This window comes from Perissodus microlepis, chromosome 14 (genome assembly GCF_051167445.1).
Source record: "Perissodus microlepis isolate ML-2025 ecotype Zambia chromosome 14, ASM5116744v1, whole genome shotgun sequence".
NCBI lineage: Eukaryota > Metazoa > Chordata > Actinopteri > Cichliformes > Cichlidae > Perissodus > Perissodus microlepis.
This window is the reverse complement of record NC_140474.1, coordinates 955213-969539: the sequence shown is the minus strand read 5'-3', so window position 1 is coordinate 969539 and position 14327 is coordinate 955213. Positions and strand designations below refer to the sequence as shown.

Genomic DNA, 14327 nt, shown 5'->3' with positions numbered 1-14327 from the left:
ATCACAAACTGCAACAACTACCACGAGGCAAAAAGAGACAAATGCCCAGCATATGGCCAGCAATGCCATAAGTGCCAAAAATGGAATCACTTCCAGAAATGCTGCAAGTCATCACAAACATGGCAATTCAAAAAGAGACCCGTTAACCACATTGAGATGCAAGCGCCTAGCAGCGATGAGGAAATGTTCTATGTGAATGGAATTAATATAGACACTATAAATCCCTGCTTTCCATACAAGAATGACATTTTCACCACGGTGCATATTAATGGAAAACCCATAGAGCTCAAGGCGGACACTGGCGCCAAATGTAATGTCATGCCGGCTGACCTTTTTGAACAACTGAGACAAGATGAAAAACTCCTGCCATCACAGAAAACTAAACTGGTGGCATATGGAGGAGAGGAAATTCAAACAGCTGGCACAGCAACACTCTCATGCCACTCTGCAGGCAAGGAATACCCTCTGCAGTTCTTCGTAGTGAAACGAGACGTATAATCCCTACTTGGCTTACCAGACTCACTCCGCTTACAATTAATCACATTGAACAAAGAAGTCCACCATGTAGCCAAGGATGTGGAAAGCACCTTTTCAAAACAGATCTTCTTAGAGTATTCAGACCTCTTCGAAGATAAACTTGGTAAGCTTCCGGTTACCTATTCCATGAAAATAGACCCAGAAGTCACACCAGTAGTAAAGCTTGCACGCAAAATACCAGTTCCAATGCAAGACAAGGTTAAAGCAGAATTAACCTGCATGGTCGAGTTAGGTGTGATCACCCCTGTCACCGAGCCAACAGAATGGGTGTCGTCTATGGTGGCAACCCACAAAAAAATTCACATGACATCAGACTCTGCATCGATCCAAGAGATCTAAACAAAGCGCTGAAACGCCCGCATCACCCTATGGGTACTATAGAGGAGGTAGCCACCCAAATGCCTAACTCCAAAGTTTTTTCTGTCCTGGATGCGAAATGCTCCTTTTGGCAGATAACGCTTGACCAAAATTCATCCATGCTCACGACTTTCAGCTCGCCGTTTGGCAGATTCCGCTTTCTCAGAATGCCGTATGGAATAAACTCAGCCAGCGAGGTGTTCCAGCGTGCAATGGAGCAGATCTTTGCTGGATCGTCGACGACATAATCATCAGTGGAAGAGATATGAAAGAGCATGAACAGAATCTCAGAAAGGTACTCGACCGTGCAAGGGAAGTCAAGCTGAGACTCAACCCGCTAAAGTGCAAATTCCGTCTCATAGAAGTCTGTTATGTTGGTCACGTCTTCACAACCAAGGGCTTAAAGCCTGACCCAGCAAAGACTAAAGCAATTAAGGAGATGCCCACACCTGAAAACGTCACAGCTCTCCAACGCTTCTTAGGGATGATTAATTACCTAGGAAAGTTCATTCCTAATTTCAGTGAGCTCTCAGCCCCACTTCGGGAGCTAACGTGCAAAGACATTCAGTGGTGCTGGCTGAAGCAGCATCAAGATGCCTTAAAACAGAGCCTAACCAGTCCACCCACTCTCAGCTACTATGACGTCCAGAAACCCGTCACGCTAACGTGTGATGCCTCGCAGTATGGACTCGGGGCTGCATGCCTCCAGGAAGGCGCCCCGATCGCCTACTCCTCTCGTACTCTGACACAGACTGAAATGCGCTATGCACAGATCGAGAAGGAACTTCTTGCAGTTGTATTCGCATGTTCCAAGTTCAATGATTACATCTATGGAAAGCAAATCCAAATCGAAACCGATCACCAGCCGTTAGTCACTATCCTCAGCTCCAGCCAGACTGCAGTGCATGATGCTCAGACTGCAGAAGTACAACTTTCAGATGGTGTACAAAAAAGGCTCGCAGATGTACCTCACCGATACTTTGTCCCGTGCTCCCACAACCTCGACAGATCAGCACAGTGATGAAACAGCAGACTACGAGATCATGTCGATCCAACAAATCTCTTCTTCTAGGCTGACCCAGCTGAAGGAACACACTGCCACTGATCCAGAGCTACAGAAACTGAGCACTGTCATAATGAGAGGCTGGCCTTGCAGACAAACTCAGCTGCCCACAGAAATTCGTCAATACCACCCATATCGGGATGAACTCACCCTAGAAGATGGCATTGTCATGAAAGGCCAGAAGACAGTGATCCCAAAGTCTTTGCAAAAGGATTATATTGCCATCCTCCACAGAGGGCAACCACGCACAGAAGCTACTAAACGCAGGGCCCATGGTATCGTGTTTTGGCCCACAATGACTGAAGATATAGAGCAAGAAACAACTGCGTGTCCAGTGTGCAACAGCACCAGACCACATCAACAGAAAGAGCCACTCAAGCTACATCCAGTGCCGGACTTACCCTGGTCAACCGTCGCCACTGACATCTTTGAGTGGAATGGTCAACATCACCTGGTTGTCGTCGACTCTTACTCAGGTTGGTTCGAGGTAGACTTGCTTCGTGACCTAACTGCCAACACTGTCATTACGAAGCTTAAAAGACAATTTTCCGTCCATGGCTGCCCGCACAAAGTAATATCAGACAATGGCACCCAGTTCACTAGCCAACGCTTTGCAGACTTTGCTTCGGCCTGCGACTTTGTTCATGTGACAAGTAGCCCAGACTATCCGCAGGCCAATGGACTGGCTGAACGTGCAGTTCGCAGTGCAAAGCAGTTGATGGAAAGGTCAAAGAGAGATGGAACAGATGTCTTCCTCAACCTACTCAATCTCCGCAATGTGCCACGAGATCACACACTAGGTTCTCCAGCTGAAAGGCTGATGTCAAGACAGACGCGCACTACCCTACCTGTGTGTAAACGTCTGCTCATTCCCAGCCGCAAAAGCAACAGAGCTGTTAAAACAAACTTAGTTCACAAGCGCCATGCACAAAAGAAATACTATGACAAGTCCAGCAGACCCCTCCGTCCCCTCATGCCAGGTGAGGTTGTGCAGATGCAAATGCGTCATGGACATGACTCCTTAGGGACTATCAAGGAAGCCTGCAAGGAACCCAGATCATACATCGTCCAGTCAGGAGGCGGAGAGTACAGGTGGAACCGCAGGCATGTCCTCCCAGTCCCTGAACCGCCACCACAACACGGAGATTCCCGTGATGATTACACCGCGGCCCAACCACCAACCACAAGTTCCCCACAGCACATCCAAAGACCTGTGCAACACACTGAAGAACAAACACATAGCTGCACACAAAACTTCACACAAGCCCCTGTCCAGTCCCCCTGTTGCCTGGCAAGTAATGCTTACATTACACAATTTGGGAGAGTCTGCAAGCTAAACCCCAAGTATGAACACTAAGGCATAAGAGATGGACTGTAACATGAAAAAAAACCCTCAATGGACACTACATGTGACGTGATGTTAACAAGGTTAAATGCTCACTATGTTCTTACCAATGACACAGTTCCAGGTGTGAAGTAATTCGTTAATGTCCAGGCTAGAATGTTATGGATTAGGATATGTTGCTAATGTATTATTGCTAAAGATGTTGTTAGTCATTTATACAGTCCTAAGCTAAAGAAAGGGGATGTAGAACATCTGACTAATATTGTTCGTTAATGCTGCTTTCATATACCTGTTCCGAGTAGTACGCTGCGCATGCACGCAATGAGACAGCGCGAAGGTGAGAGTGAAGTTGCTTACATGTAATGTCTGCTCAGTTACGTAGTAAAACAAAGCTTGCTAGTAATCACGAATCCAGAGTCATTACTGAACATCAAACAGTTATATTTTTTACATCTTAGTACCATAGCTCAAAGATACAGAGACAATTAAGATCACTTCAACATGATAGTTTTGCTTAATAAGAAAATATATTTCTTTAGAATTTATATGATTCACTCAGTCCTCTTGCTTTTGTAGTAGTACATTTATTAAGTGTTGCAAGTGTTGCCCCCCCTGGTCTGACAGGTGCCTGGGAGGGGTGCGATCCTAGATCCTGCAGCTCAACAAGATATATAGAAAACCCACTACAACTGAAAACGTTCATTAGCATTGCTACGGTACTTGAAACTTACTTTCCCCGCTAGCCAGTCCATTAGCCTAGCACAGGGGTCGGCAACCTGCTGCTCCGGAGCCACATGCGGCTCTTTAGTCCTTAGACTGCGGCTCCGCGTGGTTTGGGAAAATAAATTACAAGTATTTAGCTGAAGTGTATTTTTTTTTGTGTTAGTTCTTTTTAAACTTGTAGTTCTAAATTGAAAGATTATTGTGATATTGAAATATAAAAATAAAATTATATTTTATTATTTTTCGTCGCTCAAAATAAGCGTCACACTCGCGGAAGCCAGTGTACCCGCCGAAACGCCGTCCATTTATCGAGACTTTCAACCCCAGGTAGGCCAATTATGGATCTTCGGATCCACATTATGTCAGCAGCTCCACCGCGAACTATGTTAAAAACAAACACCGCTCCCGCCTCACAGACGACAGCTTACAGTCCTGCGTAAAGATGAAGTGACTTCACTGTGCGCAGAGGTTCAGGAGCAGAAGTCCCATTGTAAACATATCACGGCAGACCTGACGATGTTTGCATGAACAGCATCTCTTTATTGACCACTTTTCACACACGGTTGCTGTACGCATACAGTCGGCTGTAGCTTTGCAGCTCACAGCCCGACACACACCAACAACAACAGCATAGATAGCACAGACTTTAAGGCGGCGAGGCGTGATTGCGGGTGCAGCTCAGGTGCGTACGCCTCCCATGCAGCGGTACCGCAGACCAAGCCCCGCCACACACATTTACCATGTAAAATAAATATAAGTAAATAAACAAATATTTATGCAGAATTTTGCAAATATTTATTTTTCATTTTTTTAGTAGCATAGTGCTTTTTTCCAATTATTTTTTTAAATTCAGGTCAAGGCTCTGCTGTGCTCCAAAAGCCCAAAGGCGATATAAGGCTGGCGGCTCACAACAGTTTTTCTTTGCTGGATCATTTTAGTTCAGCTGGGTGTCTTTCCTTTTTGTTATATTTCTTTAAGAGTTCAAAATGTGTTAATTACATAAATAAAATGTAATTTTCTCTGTAGCACTTCATGGATTTCATAAGCAACACACTTTAGTTGTTCACACAAAGCATAAAGGTAAAAAAACAATATATACAGTGTTATCTTCATTTTAGATGTCACAAAGTATTTGCGGCTCCCGGTGTTTTCTTTTGCGTGGAAACTGTGTCCAAATGGCTCTTTGGGTGTTAAAGGTTGCTGACCCCTGGCCTAGCACAATCACGTTCACATCACGATCTCATTCTAGGCACAGTACTTCAGCATTACTTAACTTATAACGTTATACTTTCATTGACAAGTTCACAACAGTCTTATTGCTTCTACTGTGTTACCTATTAGTCATTTTGAGGACTAGTAACCCACCTGTGTATTGAAATAAAGAGGCACAGATCATGAACTTGTTTACAGTTCAACTGCAGGATTTATTCTGCAGATTTGCCTGAAAGGGGGTTTCACGATCCTCCTGAGCACTATGCGCCACCTAGTGGTATTTGTAAGTAATGCCATGGAAGATGTAAAGTGTAGTGGGAAAATACTGAAACAGCAATGAGACATAACAAACACAGAAAAACACAACTGGGGTGTTCTCTTTTTTTTCTTGTATGAAGACATGAACTGAACTAAAATCCCCATAAGTCTTTTTATCTCTTAACTTTTTTTTTTAACTATTAGTTTAATCCAGATTTATTAACCACACATTTAAACTTAAACACACATGTTAACCTTTTACACTCTCCCCTATTTTTTTTTTTTTGCCTCCTGATATTTTTCATGTTGAGGGATGTATGTCTCTAGTTACTGTGGTTGAGTGTAACAGTTGTCCAGGTATGGATGTGGGTATGTGAAGTATGGGAGTGGAAGAGTACTGGGAATACCCTGGAGAGGGTATGTGGGCAGGAGAGAGTTCACCCCTGCGTTCCATTGCTGGTATGATGGTTGTCCCAGGGTGTTATAGGTGAACATCTCTCTTTGCCTGGCAGTCCGCTGCGATCTCCTCGCAATTTCTATTTCTTCTTGTTGTTTATTCCCATCAGCTGTTGGGTTAGGTGGTGGCTTGCTACGCAGGTCTGGCTCAGTGTGATGTTCGTCTTCCAGTGCAATGTCCTCAAAAGCTCTGTAGTGTGCCTGCGGTACATTCTCATCCTGATCTGGGATGTTAGTTTCCTCCACGACAGAAGGGTGGAATTCATGAGCTGTGGTTCTTAGTCTTTGCTCAGCCTAAGGATGGTGCACTGTCTGTGGTTGTTCTTCCTTTCAAAATCTCAGCCTTTAACGTGGAATCTTTTGGTAAGAGTATTCTTCATCAGAACTGTCTGTGTTTTGGTCATGTGTGTCAACAACTGCCATTTTCTGTTTTGTTACCTTGTATGGTCTCTTTTCAGGTTGTGAAAGAGGAGTTTCCTCCAGGGGCAGTTCATTTACTGGAAGCAGTAGGTTCCTGTGGAGTACTCGCACCGTTTTGGGACCCTTTTCAGGCTGTACTTTATAAACTGGTCCATTGTCGACTCTTTCCACCACAAGGTGCACTACCTGCTCCCAGTACGCCCGCAGCTTGCCAGGTCCGCCTCGTTCTGACAGGTTTCTCAGGAGCACTCGGTCACCTGGACAGAGAACAACACCTCTCACTGCACGGTCATATTGTCTCTTGCCCTTAGCAGAGGATTTCTCATTGTTTTTTGCTGCCATTTCATATGTGAAACGCATCTTCTTTTCCTATTTCTGTGCATATGACTGTCGATCTAATGTTTAAGGATTTCTTTTGGGCAAAAACAGCAAGTCCACAGGCAAACGTGGAGATCGGCCATATAGGAGGTAAAATGGGGAGAAACCAGTGGCCTCATGCCTTGTACAATTATAGCCATGTATAACATGAGCCAGATGATCTTTCCACTGACTCTTTTTCTCCTCCTCCAGAGTACGCAACATTTGAAGGAGGGTCCGGTTAAGTCTCTCTACTGGATTGCTTTGCGGGTGATATGGCGTTGTTCGTGAATGACCAATACCAGCCAGCCGTTGTAACCTGCTGAACAAGGTATTCTCAAACTCCTTCCCCTTATAGTGGTGGAGTTTCTCTGGGTATCCAAAGCGAGGGACAAAGTCGTGGAATATTTTGTCAGCTGCGGTTTTCCCAGATTTATTCCTTGTTGGATACGCCTGGGCAAAGCGTGTAAAGTGGTTGACAAGAACAAGAATGTACTCATAGCCCTGACTTTGCTCTAGGTGTAGGTAGTCAATACAAAGGAACTCGAGAAGACTGCTGGTGGTTATATGTTCCATTGGAGCTCTTTGGGGAAGTACAAAGTACACCTAACCCTTCACTGGATGCGTCCGTGTGTAGAATGAATGGAAGGTTGAAGTCTGGGTATGCTAGGGTGGGTGGAGTCGTCAGCACATCCACAAGTTTAGCCAAAACACCCTGGTGCTCTGCTGTCCAAATGATTGGTGTTTTTGCTGGCCATTTGTCTCATGTTGATTGTTGTTTTTACCTTTGTCAGCACTGCTAGGTTTCTGGAGAAGTTCAAACAGCGGCTTAGCCAACCGAGAAAAGTCTTGAATGAAGGAGCGATAGTACCCCAGGAATCCCAGCAAGGACTTTACATCTCTAACAGTGTGAGGCACTTTATCTTTCAGAGCCAAAATGGCCTCCAAGTCCTGTGGATCAATCTCCATCTCCTGATACTAAACGTCCAAGATGACGAACCTCTCTTTTGAACAACTCACGCATCTCAGTTTGAGCCCATGTTCTCTCATGCGGCCCAGAACTTGTCTGAGGTGGTTGACATGTGCCTCAAAGGATGTAGAATAACACAACACATCATCAAGATATGGAGCACAGCACTCATCTCTCATTCCGTAGAGCACTCCCTCCATATACCTTTGGAATGCTGCAGGTGCATTTGTCAAACCAAATGGGATTCGAATCCATTCATAAAGCCCCCACAGTTTATTTAAAGCTGTGAGGTGTCTGGATTCCTCACTTACAAACCCTTGGTGATATGCGCTTACTTGATCTAATATCGAGAACCATGTGTTGCCACCCAGGTTGCCAAGTAAGTCCTGTATGCGTGGCAAGGGATGACCATCTGCAAGTGTTTTTTTTGTTCATTCCCATAAAGTCCACACATAGCTGCAAACTATGGTCCTTCTTACGGGCACAGACAACTGGAGAGGAGTAAGAGGACACAGATTTACGGATCCAACCTCTGTCTAGGAGATTCTTCTCATAGTCTTTAACCTCCTGGTACAAAGGCTTAGGGATAGAGTTATAGCACTTTTGAACTTGATTGTCGTCTGTTACATTAATCTTTACCTGCAAGTTGGGCATGCAACCTATGTCTCCCTCCCCTCTAGCAAACACATCAGATTCCTCAAAGAGCATCTGACGCACAACTTCTTGCTGCTGCTGGTCAAGATGCTCCAAGTTAACAGGAGGATGCCACTTTTTGGATGTATAAGTTTCTGGGATACTGTTTGCTCTGGCACTGCTGTGACTGGCTTGGCTACCCTGCGTGGTACATATATATGTATCAGTACTTGACTGCCCTGGCTGCTGATAAGGGGGACCAAAGTCTGTTGGCCTGCTGTCTATTATTCCTTCTATGCAGCCCAAGGCTGTTCTTGGTGGCAAGAAGATATCATGTTTGGCTGAATTGCAGACTGGGATTTTTACAGTTTTAAATGCACCAGGAGGCACGATAACTAAAGCAGGAAATAAATCCAGTCCATCTGGGACATCTCTTTTTAAGGCTGGTTCAAATAACATTGTCCCTTCCTCAGGCCAATCCCTGATGTGGCATTTCACTTGACATATTTGGCCAATAGGAACTGTGAGACGTCTCTTTCCTAATCTGATCATCTCATTCCTAGTTTGTTGGCACGTTGGGGTTTCGCTGACAACAGAAACAATTGTTTCAGCAGTATCTCGATGGAGTTTTAATGCCTCTGCTAGCAAATCACTTAAACTGACGCTCCCTGATTTTTCCAGACATTCTAGGACGAGTTCGTCTATCACATTGAAACCTAATAACAGACCATTCACACAGCTCTGACTCACTAACATGGGTACATGTATGGCTACCTGGCCATGTTTTTGTAATTTGTTGCGGGTTTTTGTAATTTGTTGTGGGTTTTTTAAATTTGTTGCGGGTTTTTGTAATTTGTTGCGGGATCAGCTCTTTGCAAACCTTTTATTGTTTTTTAATTGTTTGAAATCTCGTCCTTGGATAAATGAAAACATTTGTAATTTTAGGAGATATTGTCGCAAGTTAGAACGTTTGTGGAAGACTTCCAAGCTTGAGGTTTATAGGTTACACCTTAAATAATCTTTCCTCTTACTAAATGACATGTGGAAAATGCCAGAACGGAGTATTTTTCACACCTCATAGCTTCAAAAAAGAAAGACCCTAAATTCTTGTTTAAAACAATTAACAGTATTGTTTCTCCTGATGGTCCTTGTGCACCAGTTCACTCAACGTCTGAATACAATTAGTTTATGAACTATTTCACAAATAAGGTCACTGCCATCAGGTCAAATATCTCTCCATCATCTTCTCAATATCAAACTTACAATTTGCTCAGCTCTGATACTTGGTCCTCTTTTACTCCTGTTACGTTACAGGACATCAGAGTCCTGCTTCGTCATATAAAACAGACTTCAAGCCCCCTTGATGTCCTTCCATCTTCACTTTTCACTAGTGTGTTTGATTCCATTGGCCCCTGTATTATGGAAATGATAAATATTTCTCTTCATACTGGCTCAGTTCCCAGCTTCTTTAAACAAGCTGTTGTTGAGCCAGTATTAAAGAAACCCCAGCTGGATCCATCTCTTCCTAACAGTTATAGGCAAATATCCAAATTGCCTTTTATATCGAAGATTTTAGAAAAAGTAGTAGTAGAATAACTTAACTATTTCCTGGATAAAAATGCTGTTATAGACACTTTCCAGTCTGGTTTTCGTAAATTGCATTCCACTGAAACGGCAGCATATCAGCTTCTTAGACCCTTCTGTAAAATCGAGCCTCAGAAACCTCGGTGTCATATTTGACAGCTCGATGTCGCTCGAGCAGCATTCTAAGAAACTGTTTTTATCATTTACAGAATATTTCAAAACTCAGACTACTGGTGCCAAAGCCTGAACTTGAGATGATTATTCATGTTTTTATTTGCTCCTGTTTAGACTACTGTAACGGTCTTTTTACTTGTTTTAACAAATCAGCCTTAAATCGTCTTCAGACTGTGCAGAATGCTGCAGCAAGTCTCTTGACAGGCACCAAGAAAAGATCTCATATCATTCCAGTTTGGGCCTCCCTTCACTGGTAGCCTGTAAGTTTCAGGCTTCATTTTAAAATTTTAGTTCTAACCTTTAGGGCCCTACATGGTCAAGCTCCCCAAAATTTTATCTGACCTGCTGCAACCACATTCATCTTCTCGAGCTTTAAAGTCGTTAGATGAGAGACTGCTGGTGGTACCGCGCACTCGTTATAAAACTCGTGGTGATCGGGCCTTTCAGGCAGTAGCACCACGGCTGTGGAAGTGAACGCTTGTGGAGGCTGCCATCTTGCATTTTTGGAGCCAGAGTCTGCGCAGTAGTGACTTGAGGTGGAGCGACTGCGTCACGCCATGCCACTGGACATGACCGCAAACACGCCCCCCTACACTTTTTACGTAGCCCGGCTGCTCCAGTTTTTTGCTGATGAGTTTACCGCGACTGACGACTCGTTAAATTAAGGTAAATACAACCAGGTCACTGTTATGAAAAAGACACACAGCTTAACATCTTATAGTTCTACAACATCTAAAATCACTGTTGTTAATTCGTTTGCTAGATTAGCCGCTATCACACGCAATGTGTTGGAGGCTAGCTAGCTAGTTAGCGATGCTAGACACCTGTTACTCTAATAGTCTGTATTATTGAATGATTCAGGACTCCTTAGGTTTTGTTATACATTTTTAGACAGCGGTGAGATCAGCTGCACACTCTACAGAGGCCCAGAGTTACTGTTAATATCAAAAATATAATGCTGTCCTTTGAGATTTTAACATAAGACTGTGAGTGTCATGGATCTAAAACTGTTTAAATCTCTAGTCTACAGCCTGGTAACATGGAGACTTTAAAAACATCAGCAGAACGTTTCAGTAGTGTAGTCTAATTTGTTCTTTTCATTTAATAATAGAGTCCATATTATATCAACAGCTACATTCACCCTGGAGAGAAACTAGTGAGGGAGACCATCAGGACCAACCTGGGTTTCTGGGTCCAGAGGTTTGGAGAAACTTCTTCCCTTTCTTTCATCACAGCTGTCCTGTGCCAGAAGTTCTGTTGACCCACTGTAAGAGGCATCATTTAAGAAACACCAGGAAGACTGAAGCTCATCGCATTGATCAAGCAGGACTCATGATCTTCACCAGCAGCTCCCGCACAGGGAAATCTTCAGAAGATGGATACACCCAGCATTTCATGAACACTGTGATGGAGACCTTTGTTTTGTGTACTGTTATAAATACTCAGATACTCCCCAGAGGCTCCGGACTTTTACATAAAGATATGATATTCATTCCTGTAGAAAGTTATATATTTAAAAATATATGATCCTCTCTGGTTACTCTGGTATGAATAACTCTGCATCACTTTATGGTAAATAACACACCATCTGCAAATAACTGTGAAAGAATTCCAGATGACAAGTTTGTAGTTCAACATACAAGTGACGACCTTTGACCTTCATCAGGTTTTATTTAATTGTGTCAGAGAAAATCTCATATGCTCTTCATGCAGCTGAGTACATCAAGTGTTTAAAATGTTTAAAAGGACGGTAGTTACGGATTAGCTTACAAACACGTTTAACTTACCGAAAAAGTGCAGCGGGGCCTCGGGTCCTTCTGTCGGGTAGTCCAGTTTACTGAAGAACACCTCAGGCTGTCAGGTTAAAACACTCGGTCGTGTTTTTGTAGTGTAAACGCTGGCCCTCCTCTCAGAGCCTACGCTCTATCTGCTATTCCCGAACAGAGATACGCAAGTTTCTCTGTGACTGCAGCTGCCAGTCAAAGCTGCTATGATGACGTTTCACCCCAATTTAACATCACCGCGGTAGGAATTAGAATCAAACTTATGGGAGAGGAGACCCCTTGAACATCAAACAGCGTGATGAGAACTATTGAAAACAACCTAATGGCTTTTTTCTGAGACCTGTTGGATGTGCTGATCTTCTAAATAGCTCTGAGAAAGGTGGAAAAATGAAATGAAGCTGGCTCTAAAATGTGATTGAGTGGGTTGCCAGAACAACAGACAATACCAGAAGCCAGCATGTGAGATCGTCACATTGATTTCAGATTTTTTCCTTTGATTTGGGTTCATTTTGTGTACACTTCTAGTGGAAAAAGATAATTTACGAGTCCAATGACATACATTTTTTTCTTAGAATGGAATGATGATCATTGTAGAGTATTCTCCTCCTCCATGAGTCACAGGAAGCAGAAGAGAGTCAAGACAGAACGATAACACAACTTTTCTACTGCTGCTCTACAAGGTGTGCACAGTGAAATTATGCTGGTTAATTTTGTTGAGCATCTGTGCACTTTCTTAAAAGAAATAAGTGGCTGAGATGGATGCCATATGTACTATTAAAAGTATTTTTTATGGTTCTAGTTTTCACGGTGCTTTATGAATGTGAGAGAAGATAAAAGGGAAAAATTGTGGACATCCGTACAAAGTGGGATTTCTTTGGACCAGAGTAGATACACTGCTTGAGTGTAATGTTTTATCTGAGTGGTGTAGCATACATAGCAGGTGTGATAGCAGCACACTGACACCTGGTGACTGTATTGCTGTACTACACCATTCTGAGTGCCAGCGTCTCTAAAGACATGAAGATACAGATGTTTAAACCGTTTTTTCCCCCTGATTTATTCAACTGCTATGATATAGTCATAGTTAATATCTATATGGTATGTTCTTCTCAGCATCTGATTGTCAAATACATACCATACAAAATAAAATGAATTGCAAATATGTAAGGCATCATATTTTATTACATGATTCCAAATATATGTTTAAGAAATATAAAGAAAATTCCAAGTTATTGAAATATGTATATTTGCTCTGAAAAAAATATAGGTCAGACTCTCAGTGTATTGAGGATGTGCTGTCGGATCTCGGTAGTTCTGATGCCGTAGATGATCGGGTTGAAACAGCTTGGAAAGAACAGGTACAGAATGCTGAAGAAAATCCTAATGGCTGCAGGGAGACTGTTTCTTATTCGATATGAGAGGAAAGCTGTGAGTATGATGGTCAGACTAACAGTCATGACCACGATGTGCGTTACACAGGTGTGAAGAGCTTTGGCACTTGACTTTCCTGAGCTCAAGACAGAGCTGAATATGACTGTGTAAGAGGCAGTGATGAGGAAGAAGTCAGTCACAGGGACAGAGAAGACTGAGATCAACCCCACCAGGCTGTTAATGGTGGTGCTTCCACAGGCCAGCTCCACCAAGGCCATGTGCTCACAGAAGCAGTGGTTTATCACATTTCTCAGACAGAATGGCAATTTTCCAGCCAGACTGACCACCACCAAGACAACAAACATATTTCTGATGGAAGAAGGGATTACAAATTTAAGAAATCTTGCTAAAGCCATTTGTTCTTGATAGTGGAGTGGGGTGCAGATGGCAAAGTAACGATCTAGAGCCATCCACAGCAGCAGAGTGGACTGAAAGGCTCCTAACAAGTGAATGAAATACATCTGAACAAGGCAGCCGATGAGAGAGATCCCCCTCCAGTCGAACAGGAAGCTCAGCAGCATGTGGGGAACAAAGAATACAGGGAGGCTGAGGTCAATGCATGCCATGCTGGCAATGAGGATGTACATCGGCGAGTGGAGGCTTCTCTGTGAAACGATCACGTACACCAGCAGGGAGTTAGCAAACAGTGACACAACAAACATGAAGGAGAACGGGATGAAGAGGAACGGCCTCAGCTCTCTGAGTTCACTAAAGCCATCCAGGAAGAAATATTTGTGTGAGGAGATGTTCTCCTTCACTGCCTCCATCTCTGTCGCCTCCCCAACCCTCCTAGTTTTTAGCTGGATCAGGCTGAAATGAGACACAAAATCAGAATAATTCACAGTGGTTTAATACAAATTGAAAGAACTGATAAAGAAAGCTAGAGCCAAAGACACAGACTCTGTGTTCTGTTGACACTTCAACCTTCCAGGGTTGGCTAACAGACGGTTAACCCCTTTTTATAGAATACAGCTTGTAGTTTCTCTTTGCAGCATAAAAATAATTTGTTTAACAGCACTCAGT

General features: G+C 43.3%; 1 protein-coding gene across 1 annotated transcript; it reads right to left on the bottom strand.

Annotated features, from left to right (window-relative positions):
* Positions 1 to 13141: 13141 nt before the first annotated feature.
* On the bottom strand, positions 13142 to 14071 carry LOC146372786 (olfactory receptor 52K1-like). Its single transcript, XM_084950927.1, has one exon. It carries the CDS (start codon positions 14069 to 14071, stop codon positions 13142 to 13144), a length of 930 nt encoding a protein of 309 aa, XP_084807053.1.
* Positions 14072 to 14327: the final 256 nt, after the last annotated feature.